Below are 20,324 nucleotides of genomic sequence, written 5' to 3'. Positions count from 1 at the left end.
GCCCCAACCTCTAGTGACCAGTGTTCTACTCTCTGTTTCTTTTGAGTTTGCTTTCTTTGATTATGTGGTACCTGTCTTTCTGTGACTGGCTTATTTCACTTAGTATAATGTTGTCTGGGTTCATCTATGTTGTCAACTAGATACAAATAGATTTCCTTGTTTCTTCCCTTAAAGGCTAAATAGTATTCTATTGTGAATTATCCATTCATCTGCTGACACACATTTAAAGTTGAAGTGCAAATTAAAACCACTATGAAAACCACCTCACACTTGCTGAAATTACTATTATCAAAATGACAAAATAACAAATATACATGAGGATATGGAAAAAAGGAGGTGGGAATGTAAACTGGTACAACTATTATGGAAAACAGTCTGAAGGATTCTCAAAAAATTAAAAACAGAATTATCAGATAACCAGCAATTTCTGGGTGGATATCCATGGGAATTAAAATCAGTATATTCGAGAAATACTAGAGATCTCATGCTCATTGTAGCAGTATTCACAACAGCCAAGATATAGAATCAACCTAGGAGCCCATCAATGGATGAATGAATGGATGAGATTATTGTTTAAATCATTCAAACCAAATATTAAATAAGTTGAATTTAGAACTACATTTCCAAATTCCTCATTGCAAAGCATATGACCAAGATTTTAAAAAGCAATGAAGCACAGTTCCATGTTCTTATTAAAAACATTACTACTTTCTTTAGCAAGTAAAAATAAAGCTATTTTTATTCCACATGACTGCTATGACTATTTCTCATTTAGTTCATAATACAAAGGGAAAAGGGATATAATGATCAGGCATAAGTAAACCTCAACACTAGACAAATCTTCTAAAAACTAGTTTAAGTTTAGATGGACACAGGAAAGCACCCTCATACCCAACTAATATATTTAGCTATAAATTTCATAGTTGGTGATCAATTTATACTTGTTTGCATTGCAGTTTATATGAAAATAGAATTGAAATATACATTTTTAAAGCACATCTAAAATTTCTTTTACAATATTCTTGGATAATAATTGAATCAGTATAAATATAACTTAACTTCCTTAACTTTTTGTTTTTATACTTAAACAAATTTTTTAAATATGAAGATGAAGCAAACAGTAGATCTGCAAAAATCCCACCCCAAAGAGAATGGTAATATTTCAGGAAATACTGTTTGAAACTATTCCTAGGAATATACAAAGATTTATACTTTCTAAAAGTATGTCTGATTAATATAATCAGCTATTAATTGCTCCTGTTCTGTAAGTTTCCACATATGTTGTACAAACATCAATTTCTACATGTGCTCTTAGGGAGAAATCTTCCTGTTCCTCTGTGTTCTGACAGCTGGTCTCATGTTGTGCTTCGCATAGAGATGATAACAAATGCTTGTCCACTGAGTACAACAAAATCAATGGGAGAGCTTTTCCCTCTGCCTAGGATGTTGCCCTTTAAAGAGAAACACCTTGTATCTCAGCAGGGCTCACAACGGCCAAGGCTTCTTACAGGGGCCTGACTTTAAATGAGACTACCACATAGGAGTTTGTCACTGGACAAAATTCTGGGAATAAAACACATAATTGTCAATATCTTGGTAGTCTCTGAGGGGAAAAAGACAAGTACACCCAGGTATAAGTTAGTACAAGAGAGGAATTCACAAAAGTTACAGACATAGAGTGAGGCTCCCACAGTGGGGAAGGGATAAACATGCCTTGGGTGAGGTTTCCTGAAGGAGGTGATACTCCTCCTGACCTGAGGCTTGAAGGACAGAGGGGCAATGAAGGTGGACCAGGGAAGGAAAGGACAGAGGAAACAATTCAGAGACTTTTTTAAAAGTGTTCTTTTATGTATTTGTAATATCTGTGTTACATTTAATAGAAAAAAATATTTTAATTTTCAAGGAAAAACAAAAAAAATAAGGAATTTATCCTGAAGACAATGAGTGACATGCTCTGCTTCTACAAAGATCCACTAGCAGTGGGTGTGGGGTGTAGATCCAAGGAAGACCAGGTACAATGCTATCATGTCACTTGTTCAAACAAGTGCCTGAACTGAGCAATGGTAGTGGAAGTGATAGAACTTGACAGGGGGTAGAACAAACAGCAGCTGTCGAAGCTGTGGAAAAAAAAAAATAGACATAGATACAGACTTGGATAAAGTTTCCCAGGAAATACGAACAGAACAACAGAAGGAAAAGAGCCAAGGTTAGAACCCTGAGCAATTCGAACATTTATGAGGAAGTTAAAGAAGCAAAATTCTGAAAAAGAGGGTAAAGAGTAGCCAGAAAGTCAAAGAAAAGTGTACCATTCAAGAGGTCATGGGAGGGCTGGGGTTGTGGCTCAGTGGCAGAGAGATCACCTAGCATGTGCGAGGCTTTGAGTTTGATTCTCAGCACCGCATAAAAATAAATATATATATATTATGTCCAACTACAACTAAAAAATAATTTTTTTAAAAAAAGAGGTAATGGGAGCTGGGCATCGTGTCGCATGCCTGTAATCCTAGCAGCTCGGGAGGCTGAGACAGGAAGATCACCGAGTTCAAAGCCAACTTCAAAAGTGAGGTGCTAAACAACTCAGTGAGACCCTGTCTCTAAATAAAATACAAAATAGGGCTGGGCATGTGGCTCAGTGGTTGAGTGCCCCTGAATTCAGTCCTGGTACCACCAACCCCCAAAAAAGAGGTCATGGGATATTTCAAGAAAGAGGGAAGAGGTGGCCAGGTGTCCAAAGCCACATAGAAATGGAAAGAATGGTGTTAAGCAAGGCAAAGAAGATTGAATGTACATGCAAAGTACGAGGAGATCTCATTGCCTGAAACAGAATTTTTCTTGGCCATAATGAGAAATAAGGAGGGTTGGGGTAAATAATGGTAAGTTTTGAGTAGGAAGGAGGCAGAAGAATTTAGTAGGAAACAACAGTTTGAGGAGCTTAAATACAAATGCTAATGAATTGTGGATTTTAATTTTAATAACAATTTAATTCTAATAACAATTCCATGATGGGATCATGAATTCATCTTGTAGATTGGCATGCAGTAGGTGTTCATCAAAGATCTGTTGAATAAATAAATCCTAATACATCTCTCTCAAGTTGTGAAGAAATTTCCCCTAATACCTTTCCTCCTTAACTCATGCTGTCTTTATTTTATGTTTAAAGTAAAAAGAGAAATAAATTAAATGTTGCATAGTGAGAATTTTTCATACTATGTTGGACACTGGGTCACTTTTCACAAGTGGAGACCTTCCATCTGGGCAAACTATGCAAATGAACTTCCTGCAGTAATGGAAATCTCTGTATCTGTTGTCCAACAGAGATGTCACTATATACAAGTAGATAACAGAACACTTTAAATGTGAATGATCAGACTGAGGCATTGCATTTTTAACTCTTCTAACTTAAATTTAAATGTCCATGTGGCCAGTGTCTATCATGTCAAACAGTGCAGGTGCAGCTCTAAACTGCAGCCTGAATAATGTAACAGAAAATCTCTTGGCAATTTTTGTACCACTTCCTGCACTAGATGTTCTGAATTAGACTCCATAAAGTTTTGATCAATAGGTACAAAGTTGGGGGATAAAGAAGGGACAGAAAAGATACTATGTTGTCCATGAAAGCAACATTGAAGTCTATAAAATCCAGTAACTCTATTTTAAAGTTTATTTCACATAACTGCCGCTCATCAATAAAAATATCACTAGCTTCTTGAGGTCAAGAATTTAAATAAATTTCTATTCTATTTTCAAATTTCTAATTTGATGTGCTTTTTTGTATTGAAAATGCTCATTTAACAACATTTAATTCATGTGTGTTAGTTTTCCTTTGATTTATGATAGTTTTCAGGGTAATATAATTTCATCAACTGAAAAAAAATTCTCACTTTGTCCTTTTTTTTTTTTTAAATTAGAGCTTTATGGTTAATCTCATAGTAGTTGGGTTCATCTCTACATACTCATACATGCATAGAAATCTATTTCAGTTCAAGATCCCCCTTTTCCATTCTACCCTCTTCTGTCCTCTTTTCCTTTCTCCACTCTACTAGATTCACTTTGCCTTCTTGTAGTTAGTTTTGAATGAATGCTGTTCTATCATTGTCTGCTGACTTGAAAGAAGGTGGATTTTTCTGATAGAGAAATAATAATTTTTCTTATCAATTAAAGTAAAAGTAGTACTATTCTATTTCTAGTTGTGCTTTATTCAGTTGTAGATAGTCTATTTTCCCTCCTCATTAATCTGTGTGTTTACTGAGGACTGTATGGAAAGACTAAGATTTAAATGATCATTGTTTCCCTACAAGAACTCTCAAGGAACTGTATACCTAATACTTCTTCAGTGTCTCAATTGATACTATATGCATATATACAGACAGATACACACACATACACACACTTATATAAAATTTAATTATTTGAAAGGAAATACAAAGTTCTGGCCAGTTTAATAATTCAGGGCTAAGAAGCATAATTCCCACAGAAAAACTAGGAGGGGTGAAAACACAAGTCTACAACTTCTGCAAAGTAGCAGCAAGAAGTGCCAGGAAAGTTCAGGTCAGGTTTCCAGGGGTCCAGTTGCAATAGAGTAGCAGGATGTGGCAAGTAGTGAATAGGAGCAGAGATGAAGGTGGAAGTGAGACATTTTTTTCACTTATTTCCCTCCATATTAAATTAAAAATTTCAAAATTCAGCAAAGTTGAAAGAATTGGTAGTGAAAATGTGTATATCCACCACCCAGATTCTACCAATAACATTTCAAAAAATATTTTTAGTTGTAGATGGACATAATAACTTTATTTTATTTATTTTTATATGTGGTGCTGAGGATTGAACCCAGTACCTCACATGTGCTAGGCAAGCGCTGTACCACTGAGCCATAATCCCAGCCCAATCAACAACATTTTTACTACACTGTAAAAAATACTATTTTCTAAGATGCAATCATGTATCATGTGATCAATCTGATAGGCTATAGAAAGAACGTAATACAAAAAAAATCAGCCTCAGTTATATGTAGTGTCTTTCCCTGCCCCTCTGGTTCTGGGAACGAATTTGCTCACAGTAGTTTCTATACCCGTTTCAATAGCAAATGTCTATTATATTTTACAAAATTGTGCGCTGTTTCCTAGTAAAAATCATTAGAATCAAATATAAAGTAACAAAACGCTTTTATAATGTGGATGAGAAATGAAGAATTTAGATTTTTGAGGGGGAAGTTACTAAGAGCAGGACACCTTGTTGTAAGTACAGAACAGAAGATGGGGAGAAGTAAAGGCAAGGAGGACATATTTGGATGTCCACCCTATAGGATGAATAGGGAAGCAACATTAATACAAATACTCTGGGGCTGGAAAAGCAAGAACTGAATTTTGAGATTTTTTTTTTTTACATTAGCCATAGGTAGAGGGAACTATTACTAATATAAAAGATGAAAAATTATGGTAATAGGACAAAATGTATAAAATAATTTGAAAATAAAGAGACATATGCATATTTGTTAAGAAGACTATCAGAAAGGAGGACTTGAAGAAAGGACAAGGCAAAAAGAATTTATATATATTTGTGTTTAATATATATAAAATTTGGTCTAGAGATAGAAAAGTAGACATGGTGGCAAATGAGTGTATATTGACACGGAGATATGTGTTTCTGAACATTCATGTATGAGAGAAAGCATTTAAAGTGATGAGACTGCCTGGAAATAAAATTTATGTGCTGAAAATACAGAAGGTGAAAATCAGATGGGAGAGACTGTGCTGAAAATTACACAGTAATTACAATGTCATTCAAGTTTAAAAGTGCCTCATTTTACAAAGTTTGATAGTAATTCTCTTAGAATGTTTACATAAGCAATTAAAAAAAATTTTATTCAGAAAACCTTCCACAACAATATCTACTCCAATAAAGTGAGGCAACCTTCATTTAAAAATGAAATTCTATAGTATCATAGATAGTACTAGGAGCTAAACAATGCTGATGTTTTATTTTCCCAGCTAGTTCTAACCATCTCAGAAAAGACAAAGTCATGTAGTAGGCTTCATCTGACAACCTGAAACACTTTTATGAAAATATCTCATATTCATTATTCACATTTAACTCTGAAATAGTATCAACTATCAAATGGTTTTCATAATAAAGTAATTACAAAAAGTAATTAAAAATGTGGCTTTGTTTCACAGTTTATTAACTGAATGTGAGACATAAAAAAAGATGATGAAAAAGACCAAATTGGCAAGAACAAAGATTTTAATTTCGGGGTCAATGAGGACATTTACCTCCAAAAGAAGAGGTCCCAAGGACTCCTTTTCTATTACTCCTTGACTACTCGATGAGATATCTGATTTCTGAACATCATCATCAGTTGTTGATTTTTCTGCAATAAAGAAACTTTAAAAATCACACATCCAAAAAGAGATCATTTCTGTAAAGGCAAGCTCTAACAATAAATAATAATAAAAAAAATCAAGTTCATGTTGATTAAATTACAGTATCTGAAAAGCAAAACATTTACAATAGAGAAAACCTAAGATAGGAATCATTATGAATAGTTTCCATCCTACGGTATGTGAACAGAAGCAATGTGCAATTTCTGGGTCCTGGCTGTAAAACGGAGGAGGCATGCCTTGAAATTCTTATCAGCTGGTACATGGGCAAGTGAGCCTTGCTGACCACATGGATAATGGCAATGCCCTAGGAATGGCAGAGTAAAAAAGATAGAAGGAGTGTGAATTCTTGATACCTACCCAGACTATCTTGTTAAGGCCATTGCATTTTGGGTATCTTGGTACAGTAGCATGGCTGATATTCTATTTAATGTACTCCATTCTTCTCAATAACAAGCTTAGTTGCTGTAGTCTATTCATATTTGTGCCCTTGATAGACATACTCTATTGATATGCTATCATGAAAGGTAAGAATTTAACTTAGACCAAACTGCTACAACACACATTTCCCCTCCTCTCAATATATGTAGTTAAAACAATTCTTACAGCAATCAATACTTAGTATCTATGTTACTGTGGATAAATAAATATAGTTTATAAGTAAGCCAAGGTCTGTGCTATCATTTTAATTTCTCTTATGTTGTATGTAGTTTCAAATTTCCAAATTTTCAGCATAGTTTAAATCATCCCTGCCTGAAATATCCTCCTGAGTTTAAAATTTTCTCTCAATTTGTCAGTTATCAGACATCTTATGTCTTCCTTTTATTTATTTATTTATTTTTTTAATGGAAATATTCCTCCTAGAATCTTCTATCCACCTGTTCCACTGCAGCTGGCTATTTTTTCAGGGTGTGGCACAACTGTAATCTTGGCTCTCCTTTTAGTTTTCTTGAGCATTAAGATTTTTTTTTTTATTGGTTGTTCAAAATATTACAAAGCTCTTGACATCTCATATTACATATATTAGATTCAAGTGGATTATGAACTCCCATTTTTACCCCCAATACAGATTGCAGAATCACATCGGTTACATATCCACATTTTTACATAATGCCCTATTAGTAACTGTTGTATTCTGCTACCTTTCCTATCCTCTACTATCCTCCCTCCCCTCCCCTCCCCTCCCTCCCCTCCCCTCCCCTCCCATCTTCTCTCTCTACCCCATCTACTGCAATCCATTTCCCTCCTTGTTTATTTTCCCCTTCCCCTCACAACTTGAGCATTAAGATTTTACAGTTTCTCTGGGTTAAGATCCTAAGCCTTTGTTTCTTTGTTTACTACTTAGGTTTTGATAGAGATTTCTGGGAAAGGTACATTGGGAGATAACATTTTGAGGCTGACCGTCTGAAAATATCTGTGTTCCACTTAAAACAATTTGGATGAATACAGAATTCTAGGTATAATAATAAATCTAGCTCTCAAAGTTACTTAGAACCCATTCCAAAAGCAATTTTTTCTTCTCTCTCTTTTTTCCTCTTCCTGGTGCTTTAAAATATGACTAAATTGTATATCAGTGTAAATTTTTTTCAATAACTATGCTGGGTACTACAAAATCAGTTTCAATCTAGAAACTTATACCCTTTGAGTTATATGAAAAAATTTTAAAAATTCCTCTTATCATTTATTCATCTCTACCTAGTCTGTTCTTTTTTTCTGAGATTAATCATTATGTTACAGCTTTTGAACCAATTCTATAAATTTCTTTTCTCTTGCTTTCCATTCCTTCTCTATTTATTTTACTTCCTCTGTTTATTTTCATCAAATTCTTATATGTCATATATAAAAAGTATTGTGGGGAAAATAAATCAAGAAAATTTAAAGGTGCAAAGATGTATAAGATTTTCCTTAATTTTAAATAGGATAGTAGGGAACAATTTCATTGAGAGGATGCATTTGTGCATAGACACAAAAGGGGTGAAAGAGTGAGCCATGTGGATGTCTAGAGAAGAACATTTCAGACAGAACAGTGAGTTTAAACACCTCAGAGTGAGTGTGGATGGCTGGGCAGAAGGTATGAGGAGGCAAAGAGGAGAAACGTGGCACAGAGGTAAAGATTTTTCCAGATATCCTAGGTTTTTTGTTTTTTTGTTACTAGGGATTGAACTAAGGGGCACGCAACCACTGAGCCATATCCCCAGCACTACTTTGTATCTTTTTTTTTAATATATAATTTTTAAGTTGTTGATAGACCTTTATTTATTTACTTATATGTGGCTCTGAGAATTGAACCCAGTGCCCCAAGTATGCCAGACAAATGTGCTACTGCTAAGCCATAGCCCCAGCCCCACCATTTTGTATCTTATTTAGAGACAGGGTTACTTAGCGCCTGGCTTTGAATTCACGATCCTCCTGTCTCAGCCTCCAGAGCCACTGATTACACTGCACCTGGCCAGATGTCCTTTTGCTAAGTTCCCAAAGTTACTTTTTTCATGGGTAAAACATCTTTGCTGTGCCTCTGAGGAACTGTTAAGATTTCTTCTGCTTCCTGCATTCTCTGCTTCCTCTGAGTTCCCCTTTTCTTTTGTGTGTTTGCTTGGTTTGTTCTTTCACATTACAGGATTTCTTAAAATATACGGGGTTTTGTTCATAATAAAGGGTAAAGTTCTAAAATGCCAACTGACAAACTGTGTGAGGAGTGGAGGCAAGGTAAGAAGCAAATTTTTCATTTGAGGACCATCCCCTAATTTCTCTTCCTTTGGACTGCTCAGTGTACCCAGAAGAATTCCACCACCATCAGCTTAGAGTGTGTGAGCCAGGCTGCTGGTCTGTAGGCTTCCAGTACAGTTTCTCCTGTTTGCTAAATCAGTTGTCACTAAACTGTTTTTTAGCTTCTAAAAATCTTTAAATCTTTATATCACAGAACTAATCAGCTTAAGTTTTTTGTCTATAGTTTAATCATACTATTGCTACTAATCTAGCTTGTTACTTGTGCTTTACTCACCATTGATTATTTGCTTTTTGTTTATACAACTTTCAGTCTAAAATCACCCTCAGAAGCACTTTTCTGTGGCACTTTCATGGGGCTAGGTGTGGGAACATTCCTTCAAAGAATGTCTTCTTGCCTTTGTGTCTGGTAGGCAACCCAGGGGTTTAACGGTGTGTGGTTTCCAATCAGTATGGGTAATATGAATAATAAGAGTTTTTTCAAAGATTATCCCCCGCCTCTGCACCCACTTTTGCCAGGCAGACTGGTTTTCCCTTCATGAAGTCACTGTTCTTTACAGAGTCACTGTAGCCTCAGGTCACACACTTGACTTGTGTCTCCTATCTTAATCTGCTGTGGCACTGGGTCCTATAACCTCCCCAGGCAACTAACTTTTCAAGTGAACTTCGTAAGCCACTTTGTTATAACAAGAAAGCACTCAGACGCGATAAAATAAATAGCTTCTAAACAGAAACATTTCTTTAAAAAAATCATGAAGGTCAATGCAGTTTCTTAATAATTAGAGAGTAGAAGCATTTATTATAAATGCTTAACAACAAAGGACAGCTATTTTTGTTTTTACCTTGTTCCATTCTCTTCATTAGCTGTATCTGATCGACTGTTTTCTTCAAAATCTTGCATTTGTCTGGTTTTACACTCAAGCTGTCAATGTCACTGATGTTGGCAGACAGTAACTCAGCTAATTCTTCTAAATATTTATTTTCTTGCTCCCTGCGCCTCTTTTCAGTGCTGTAACACAAAGAAAACTAGTTAGCATATATTTATATCATGTTATTTCTTTCTCTGATCAAGTACTTAATGTTTGCATATTTAGAGAAGTCCTTTTTATTGAAAATATAAAACCATATTTTAGAAAGCAATTTAAATTCACATCTAAAAAACAGACATTACAAAATCCATAGTGCAGAAAATGAATGAAAATAAAGTAAATAAAAGCTGTAAACAGATGTATTCTCCAATGAATATCTGTAAATAACAAATGATTACTAGATATTAGAAGGAACTAGATAGTAAATTTACTAGTTGCACTTGGAACTACTTCACATTCTAGATAACTCCTTGAAACAGAAAAATCTGAATTTTCAAATAACTTTGTTATAAATTAAGCAGGACAGACTATGCTAGAGAGCACAAATGAACTATGATTAGAAATCTGATAAATTCTTGATTCTTATTCTAATTAGACCATTATTTGGTCCTGCTCAAAAAGAAAAAGGCATTTATTTCAAAGTAAAATTTTAAAAAATACAGATAATGGTACAGAGAATATACACAGCTTTGTCCTAATAGAAAAAAGTTATCAACTTATATGTTCTCATCAATATAATAAAAAGACTCAAATTTATCTTAAAGCAAAATATAAGAACAAAGAATAACATGCATATAGCCAGTGCTTTGCAAAAAAACTATACTGAATGTACTGAAAGGTTATTATTCTTTTTTGTTTTCTAGTCTTGACTGGTTTATTTATCGAAGTCATCAGACAACTTGCAACAATCAAGCAACAATTAAATTCATTTAGTTGCATATAAATGTGGTAGAAAAGAAAAGGGAAAGATTAGTTGCTAAAAACCTCATAATTGAAGATAATTAAAATATCATTTACTTAATCATAATTTAAGAAATTTTAAAAGCAATAGTATTTATATAACACAGTGAGTTAAAAAGAACCAAATCCACTACCTATTTTATTTGCCTACATAAAACAAAATACTACAAAATGGTACATATCCCAAAACAAAATCAAATTTTAAGACTATACCAAATCATGTTTTCTTTGTCTTTTAAATCTTTCACTAATGAGGAATTATTCCCAGTTTGTTTAATAATACTCTATTAATTAATTTTATAATAACTCTATCAAACTAATAAATAACTATTTCCAAAGCAAGATATTTTGACAAACTTCACACCATGGTACTGAAAGCAAAGCATAAATAAGGACCATACATTTTGATATGTACAAGGTTTTAGCTCTGCAACCTGATAATATTTTGAGGACATGTGATTTTACCTTAGAGTAAATTCCATGGAAATGGAAGAGAGATCAGTGGAGTGAGAGGTAAGTACTGAGGTGGAAGGAGAAGGGATGGGAAAAGGGAAAAACATTAGAATGAATCTGACCAAATTTTCCTATGTACACATATGAATATACCACAGCGAATCCCACCTTTATGTATATTCACAAGGCACTGATTAAAAAAAACTATAAATAAATAGAAGAAAGATCAGTAGAGAAAAGGGAACAGGAAAAGGGTTGGGGGAAGGGAGAGGGGAAAGTACTCAGGACTAAATGACAGCAAATTCTGTTCCATGCTTATATAATTATGCTAAAATGAACCCTAACACTATGTATAACTAGACTGAATTAATCAAAGAAACACTTATGTATAAAATTGGAGGTCTGTATGAGGATGTTTGCCTCAGTGTTGGTTGTAAGCAAACATTTGTAACAAACAATTTGCTTATCTCTCAGGAATGTCTATCTGTAGAGAAATGGATTTTTTTCAAATATGATGTATTCATGCAATACAAACCAATTAAAAGTTACTAAGACTCAATAAATCTATGTATATTTAAATCTCAAGATCCATGCTGAAAAAAGTATATTATGGAAAAATATATATAGTATTATACAACTTATATAAATTTAATAAACATCCTATATTGTTCACAGATAACTATATGTATATATAATGAGTAAATAGAATGGAAGAATTATATACAAATCAATTTCATTGTTAATATTTTATTTAAATAAAATTATACAAATATGATAAAATAGTAACAAGATACTAATGACACAACAAAATATTATCAACTATATGTAACTAAACATACTTACTCTATTCTTTTATATTTTTAAAATTTTTCATCAAATAAAAAATTAAATGTAAAAGACAATAGAAATGTATTATTCCTAGGTTTCTCTTTATGAAGAACTGACTTTATATATAAACATAAAGAACAGCATTAATTAGATAATATACATCCGGATGGTAACTTGCTATTAACCTTCTTTCTAATACTTGGACATTTATTTGTGCTAAAAGTACTTAGGGTATTGTCTTTCTGAAGGAACTCTCTCAATAGATTAAGAGAAATGGTCACTTTCTTTTATTATCCTTGAGCCCTGGCATTCTTCTACAAAACACTTTCTTTTCCTTCCTGGAGAAAAAAAGATGTAACCAATGACATCTCTGCAGCGTTAGCTCCAGATCAAGTGGCTATCAACTAAGGGTGATTTTGCTTAACCTGTATCCAGGGGATATCTGGCAATGTTTCCAGACATTTTTGGTTATCACAAATAAGCTGCTATTTGCATTTAGTGTGTAGAAGCAGAGGCACTACTAAGTACCCTACAATATATAGGTTAGCATCCCCCCCCCCAAAAAAAAAAAGAATTATCTGGCTCAAAATGTCAATAGTGTGGAGGTTGAGAAAACTTACTCTAGTTCTAGAAGATGAATGGAATAAAATCCTCACTCTTCCCACGTGGAAAGCTACTCTTTTAATCTGATTGAGTTCCTTCTTTATCTGGTGTTTGTTAGGACTCCTTAGCAATAAGTTTCTTTTAGTTTTTTTAAGGCTAAAATATTTAGCTCACAAATAACTCCATAAATAATCATTTTAAATTCCTGATATCATAATAATATATTTCTTAGTTCCCAGGATATAATTTATTTATTCACTTTGCAAATATTTACCATGTCCTTACCACATATATAAACCACACATTATGCTAGGAACTAAGCATACAATGGTAAGCAAGAACAGGTAAGTACTAGTTGGGTATGGTGGCACACATCTGTAATTCCAGCAACTCGGGAGACTTGAGGCAGAAGGATCTTGAGTTTAGGGCCAGCCTTGGCAAGTTTGTGAGATACTGCTTCAGAATAAAAATAAAAAGGGCAGGGGATATATTTCAGTGGCAGATAGCCCTTGGGTTCAATCCCCAGTATTGGGTTGGGGGGAAGAACAAATAAGGTGCTTAACCAAATAGTAGCTTAAAGTCTAAGGGAGAAGACAATTCATGAAATAATCACATCACTAGTTAAAAAAACAATCTATAATTATGAACCAGAGCCATTAAAAAAAAAAAAAAAACGACATGTGTGAAACAGACACATGAATGAGGGGAGAGAAGGCTCTCTTTAAGAAAGTAATAACTAAACTGGCATCTGAATGATGCATAAGTATTAATTCTAGGAAATAAAGAGGAAGCAAAATGAATTAAGGGAGGGGGAAGCATGTGCAAAGATCTGGTAGGAGGAAGAAAATGTAGTGAGTATATAGGATGCAAAGAAGGCCATGAAGCTTGGAGTGGACAAAACAGAAGCTCCAAAGTGACAGTGAAAACAATAAAGACACTCTGCCAAAAATAGAAGAGTGCTCCTACCTTGATGCCAGTGTGTCACATGGCGATCCTTTTCTCTTATGTGAGTCTGGGTTAGCAGGGTCGGATGAACTGTCTCCAAGGCCACTCATGTTGAAAAACTTCACACCTAAAAAGGAAGGATAAGAGTAATAAATCTATCTTATGACCTTTCCAAACACATAACGGGAGGGGAAGCCCCTGTGTTTCTAAACATAGCCCAAATGTCTAAGCGTTTGTAGTGTCTCAATGAATAGATGACTACAACATCAAAAAGGCATCAGCATCAATACAAAACCACAAGGGCCATCAGCTACTCGTTGTTCCTACTTTTTTCCCCCTACAATCTATAAAATAAAATTAAGAATCCCTTATAAAATTACTGTGATCAATTAGAATTAAAATATTCTTAGAATAATTAAGTAGATAGTGAGTATTTTTTACAAAGCAAAAAAAATCACTTTCATGTGTAAATGTAAAAACTGAATAATAATACTCAGTTTTGTATTTGTTACTTAGACCCTACATCGCAAAAGAATTGAAAACAACTTTACTTAAGATTTTTATATTAATAGAAAAATAAATAATACATATATAATTAACATTAAAGTGATAAATGAGGTTTGAATTTTGAATGTAATTTCCACTTTGAATTCCATACTCCTAACCTTGTGTTTATGTAGTTAGGTGACGAAGATCAAATGTTTAGTCTATGTTAGGATCTTGGTATAGATGCCAGAGAACACAAAGTCATTCCCCCAGCATGCCAGCCAGGTCTCTCACATGTTGTGCCAGTTAGTGACTATGCTTAAACATCCCTTCTGATTTGTCCCTCATCAACCACTGCTCTCTGTATCATTACTAATAAAATTCACGCTTTCTCTGGCCTTACAATCATCATGACATTTTGGATTTTATGAGTGCCCAACAACACACCATACCATTCTCTTTTACTCCATCCACCCTCATAAAAACAGAAAATTCTTGTTAAATGGAAAAACTTGTAGCTTTTCCTTAAATTTTAAGTTATGAAATAACTACAACACTGTATGTTGGCAGTCGTGTTGAGAACGTTTATTATAAAGAATGTTGAAACCTGGGGCTGAGGTTGTGGCTCAGTGATAGAGCACTTGCTAGCATGTGTGAGGCACTGGGTTTGATTTTCAGCACCACATAAAAATAAACAAATAAAATAAAGTTCCATCGACAACTTAAAAAAAAAAAGAATGTTGAAACCTATGAGGATTTCTCACTTGGCTTTAATTAATATATCTCAGGAATTCTTTTCTGTACTCCTAAAACTCACTCACTTCTAGCTCTTTTCTGAAGATCTTTCTTGGTGTACCAATAATTCCTAAAATTTTAATCATGAAATTATTTTGTGCAACCCAAAGGAACATTTCCAATTTCTCCATGTTAAAAGTATAGTTTGTAAAAATGTCCAATCCTGAAGATTACAATCTCATAATGTTTTTATTCTTCTTTCTCTTTTACTCCTCATTTCTAATCAGTATCCATATACTGCCAATTCTTCCTTAACAAGAGACTTTAGATCATCTCCTTCTTAAATCTCAGATACTGTTTTGATCCTAGTTTGGAACCAAATTATTTCATTCTAAGATCAATGTAAGATCCTTTTATCTTGTTTTCAATTATAGTCATTATTACTTCTTTTTGGGGGGTGCTACTGGGGGTTGAACCCAGGGGTGCTCCATCACTGAGTTACATCCTAGCCATTTTCACAAGGACTCACTAAAAAGATAAAATATAAAAAAGATTTGAAGGAGGTAAAGGACAGAGCCATGAGACGGATATCTAGGAAGGGTGCTCCTGGCAGGGAAAGAAAAAGAGCCTTAACAAAGAACACAACTGCCTTTGAGAAACTTGAAAGAGGTGAGTGTGGCTAGAATTGGGGAATGGGAGAGTAGGGGATGGGGTCAGCAGGATAATAGAAGGCTACAACATGGAAGACTTTAGAAAAGATGTAAAAAGACCTGACAATGATCGTTTTAACTTCCATTCTGAAACACAAACACAAAATAAGAATAATCACTAAGTGATTTATTACTGGAACTAATAAAATAGAAACCATTTTTCCTGTGGAGACTCATAGAAGCATAAATTAAGATGAACCAAATATCACAGAGATGCCAATTACTTCATTTTCACATTTGAGTAAAATGTAAATATTATAAAATTTAATAATATAAAATATTAATATGTAGCATTTTCATAAGGAAGTATCAATGTCAAACTTTTCAACAAAGGTAGAAATAAAAAAGAGAAGAAAATGATAAATAAGGAAGATGAAAGATATGACTTCACAGCTTTGCCTTCACCTCAAAGGAAAGAGTTTGCTGATCCTGCTTCACGCTCAGATGCCAGTTTTGTTTCCTTACCTATCCATCTTTTCTGTCATATGACAATGAAATTGTCATATCCCACCTGGAATTCTACTTATTTTCAAAATCACTCCTGGACCAGGAAAAGTGGCACACCTGTAATCCTAGTGATTTGGGAGGCTGAGGCAGAAGGACCCCAAACTCAAAACCAGCCTGGGCCACTTAGTGAGACCCTATCTCAAACTAAAAAATGAAAAAAAGTACTGAGAATATAGCTTAGTAGTAAAGCACCCCTGGCTTCAATCCCCAGTCCAAAAATCCAAAACAAAATAGAACTCCTGGACATATATTTCATATTACAATGTGCTTATAAGCTTAAATAAGTTGTAAATCCTTTGTCCCGTCTTCTAGATTATAAACTCAAAGGCAATTACTAGATCTCACTATATATTTAATAACATAATTCCTAAAATGTATAGAAGTTCAATAAATAAGTGATGGATTAAAAGTGATTAAGCTATTTTACTAATACTTAAAAAAATTTTTTTTCAATACTGAGGATTGAACCCAGGGGTGCTCTACCACTAGGTTATACCTCCAGCACCTCTCCTCCCTTCTTTTGGAAACAGGGTCTCACTAACTTGCAGAGGCTGGCTTTGCTCCTCCCGTCTCAGCCTCTGGAGTTGCTGGGATTACAGGAACATGCCACTGTGCCCAGCTACTTTTTAAAAGATGTTTAAAGAATATTTAAGAGTTTAATGGTTAAATATTTTCTAGAACCTTTTACAAAGGCTTTCAAATTCTTTCCTGTAATTGAGAAGCATGAGTTTTCTTGAAATCCTTTATCCCCTACTTTCAACAGAATAAAGAAAAACAAAAAGCAAAACAAAACTACCTTCTTGATCTAGAAATTGGAAAAGATCTCTTCTAATTTTGAAAACCTAAATGACTACCGTTTTGGAGAAACAACCTGTAATATTTTACAGCATTATAGAAATACAAAACCATGTTGCAGTTATATAATCAAAATAATCCAATCTTACAGACTGGATAATTTTGATTAAAAAAATAAATCTTGATCTAACATAAGATTCCCACACTATGCTACCCTAAGACTACTAGCTGGAGTTTCACATCTGCTAAATTTATCTGAGATTCTGGGGCTAAGGAGAGAACAGACAACAATTTAACAGCACCCAGATGGGCTAGTCTACCAAAATAAGAATCAATAGTCAAAGGGCCCCAGGAGAGTCACCAACAATATGCTGATGGTCTCATTCCAATATTAACTGTTTTTTATCTACAAAACACAATAAATAGGTCAATGTAAAACCTCTGATGAAGAAAAACCGTCAGAGCTATTATATTTGTATAGAATCTTTTAAAAAGAGGTAAGGTTTCTAAGTTAAAAAAAAAAAACCTACTCATTTAAAAATTATACCCAATCTCATACAATCTCTAGAGAGTAGTCTTAGGAACTAGAAATTGCATATACCTCTATTTCTGTTCAAATGTACCAGGCTACACCAAATTGATAGGGGCTGAAGAAACAGAACAGTGCTTTTTAATTAGGTTGAGTTAAAATGTTCTAGCTGGGCATGGTAGCACACACCTGTAATTCTAGCTCCTCTGGAAGCTGAGGCACAAGGGTCACAAATGGTGGGCAGCTTGGGCAACTTAGCAAGACCCTTTCTCAAAATAAAAAATGAAAAAGGGCTGGGATGCAACTCATTGGTAGAGTGCTTTCCTAGCATGCACAAGGCCCTGGATCCAGTTCTCAGTACTGGGCTGGGGTTGGGGGGGGGGCGGTCTGCATAAGAAATTTGTCATTCATCTTTTAGATTTAACTGAGAACTGCCAAATTATAAAAAAAAAATCAGTAACAATTAGTTAATAAACAACCCTAATAATATACTTTAAAATGCTTGTCTGGCAATATATCATCTTATGATAAGAGACACATTGAGAGCTCAATCTTCCCATGCTGATGGGACGTATGAATAACTCATAATAAATAGAAAACTCAGAGAGGGGCATGGTGTAATTAATGATGGTGGAATGTGATGATCATTATTATCCAAAATACAGGTATGAAGACACGAATTGGTATGAATATGCTATGTATACAACGAGAGATATGAAAAATTGTGCTCTATATGTGTAATAAGAATTGTAATGCGGGCTGGGGATGTGGCTCAAGCGGTAGCGCGCTCGCCTGGCATGCGTGAGGCCCGGGTTCGATCCTCAGCACCACATACAAACAAAGAAGTTGTGTCCGCCGAAAACTAAAAAATAAATAAATATTAAAATTCTCTCTCTCTCTCTCTCTAAAAAAAAAATTATAATGCATTCCGCTGTCATATATAAATAAAAATAAAATAAAATAAAAAATAGAAAGCTCCTGTACTACATAGTTTCTACAAAGATACTTAGGATTCTTTAGAAAAAATTTCAATGATGACTAAAATCATTCTCATGTAGTAAGGCAGGATGGGGAATTTAGGATGTTCATCATTCTTTTTGTGGTTGAATAACTTTCCATTGTTTGCAGAGACCATATTTTGTTTATCTGTTCACCAGCTGATGGGAATTTAGGTTGTTTCTATTTTGGGGGTATTATCAATAATGTGAATATGGACATTTATACATAAGTTTTTGTATGAATAGTTTTCAATTCTCTTGGGTATATTAGGTTATAATTCATATGCAACTCTAATTTTTTGAGGAACTGTCAAACTGTTTTCCATAGAGGCTGTACTACCTTAAATTCTCACCAATACAAGAGGGTTTCAATTTTCCACAACCTTGACAAAAATAGTTATTTCCCTCTTCATTTAAAAAAAAATTATAGCCACCCTAGAGGGTGTGAAATAGTGTCTCATGGTGTTGATTTACATGTCTTTAATTGCTAAATAAAACTGAGCATCTTTTCATGCACTTATTGGACATTTGTATATTGTATTTGGAGAAATGTCAATTCAGGTATTTAGAGTTTTTTTTTTAATAAAGTTTATTCTATATATTTAAGATATCCAACATGATATTAAAAGATAACACATAGTAAAAAGATGACTACAGTGAAGCAAATTAACATATCAATTATATTACATAATTACCCATTTTTTTCCCACTGTGGCAACAGCAATTACCACCTAGTCATTTAGTAAACAATACCTTATAATTTGCCAGTTTCTTCATGTTGCATATTAGATCTTTAGACTTCTTATCTTACATATCTGGCCACCTTTGGCCTATATCTCCCCTTTCCTTGACACTTCCCTTAGTAATCACTATTTTATTTTATTTGTATTTGTCACTTTTTAAATTTTTTTCAGATTCTACATATAAACAAGATCATGCCATATTTTTCTTTCTGTGTCTGACTTATTTCACTTAGCATGAACTCCAGGACCATCCAGGTTGTGGAAAATGGCAGCATCTCCTTCTTTTTAGGGCTGAATAATATTTCATCATCTAAATACGAGTTTCTTTATCCAACTATCTACTAACAGACACCTAGATTGTTTGCAAATCTTGGTTACTGTGACTAATACTGCAGTGAACATGGGAGTGCAGATATCTTTATGAGGTGGTAATTTCATTTCCTTTGGGTATATACCTAGAAGGAGAATTGCTGGGTTACAAGGTAATTTTAATTTTTTTGCAACCCCACCTTTACAGTATTCCCATAATAATAGCACCAATATATATTACTATCAACAGTGTACAAGGGTTCCCTTTTCCCCTTACCCTCACCAAGAGCTGTTATCTAGTCTTTTTGATACCAGCAATCCTATCAGGCATGAGGTGATATCTCATAGTGGTTTTGATTTGCATTTTCTCGATGATTAGTGATGTTGAGCACCTTTTCATATACCTGTTGGCCATTAATGTTTTGGAGAAAATGTCTATTCAGCTCCTTTGCCCATCTGTTAAGCTGGGTTACACGTTTTCTTGTTATTGTATTCTATGTTTCTGAATTAGGTTATATTTTTTTATTGTTGAGTCATAAACACTCTTTATATTTGGGTTAACAGACCACTATCAGATATATGCCTTAAAAATATTTTCTCCCATTCTGTGAACTGTCTTTTTACTTTCTTTATAGTGTCCTTTGATGAGAAAAAGGTTTTAAATTTTGATGGAATCCAACTTAACTACTTTTTTCTTACTTACATGTGTCACCTTCCTCAAGGACAGTTTCTACTGATTGCTATTTTTTTTTT

General features: G+C 34.0%; 1 protein-coding gene across 5 annotated transcripts in view; it reads right to left on the bottom strand.

Moving 5' to 3' along the window:
* Ncoa1 (nuclear receptor coactivator 1) overlaps positions 1-20,324 on the bottom strand; it is a 232,400-nt gene that overhangs the window by 82,022 nt on the left and 130,054 nt on the right. For 4 of the 5 annotated variants that reach the window (XM_076834033.2, XM_076834034.2, XM_076834035.1 and 1 more), the window contains exons 3-5: positions 13,781-13,886; positions 9,944-10,110; positions 6,270-6,367 (exon numbers count right to left, since the gene is read on the bottom strand). In XM_076834033.2, the coding sequence (XP_076690148.1) occupies positions 6,270-6,367; positions 9,944-10,110; positions 13,781-13,869 (354 nt within the window). In that variant the 5' untranslated portion in view covers positions 13,870-13,886. Of the gene's footprint in view, positions 1-6,269; positions 6,382-9,943; positions 10,111-13,780; positions 13,887-20,324 lie in introns of those variants that run through there. The other variant, XM_076834037.2, reaches the window with a different exon arrangement.

The sequence above is a fragment of the Callospermophilus lateralis genome, chromosome 14 (assembly GCF_048772815.1).
Source record: "Callospermophilus lateralis isolate mCalLat2 chromosome 14, mCalLat2.hap1, whole genome shotgun sequence".
NCBI classification, from domain to species: domain Eukaryota; kingdom Metazoa; phylum Chordata; class Mammalia; order Rodentia; family Sciuridae; genus Callospermophilus; species Callospermophilus lateralis.
This window is presented reverse-complemented; position numbering and strand designations above follow the sequence as displayed.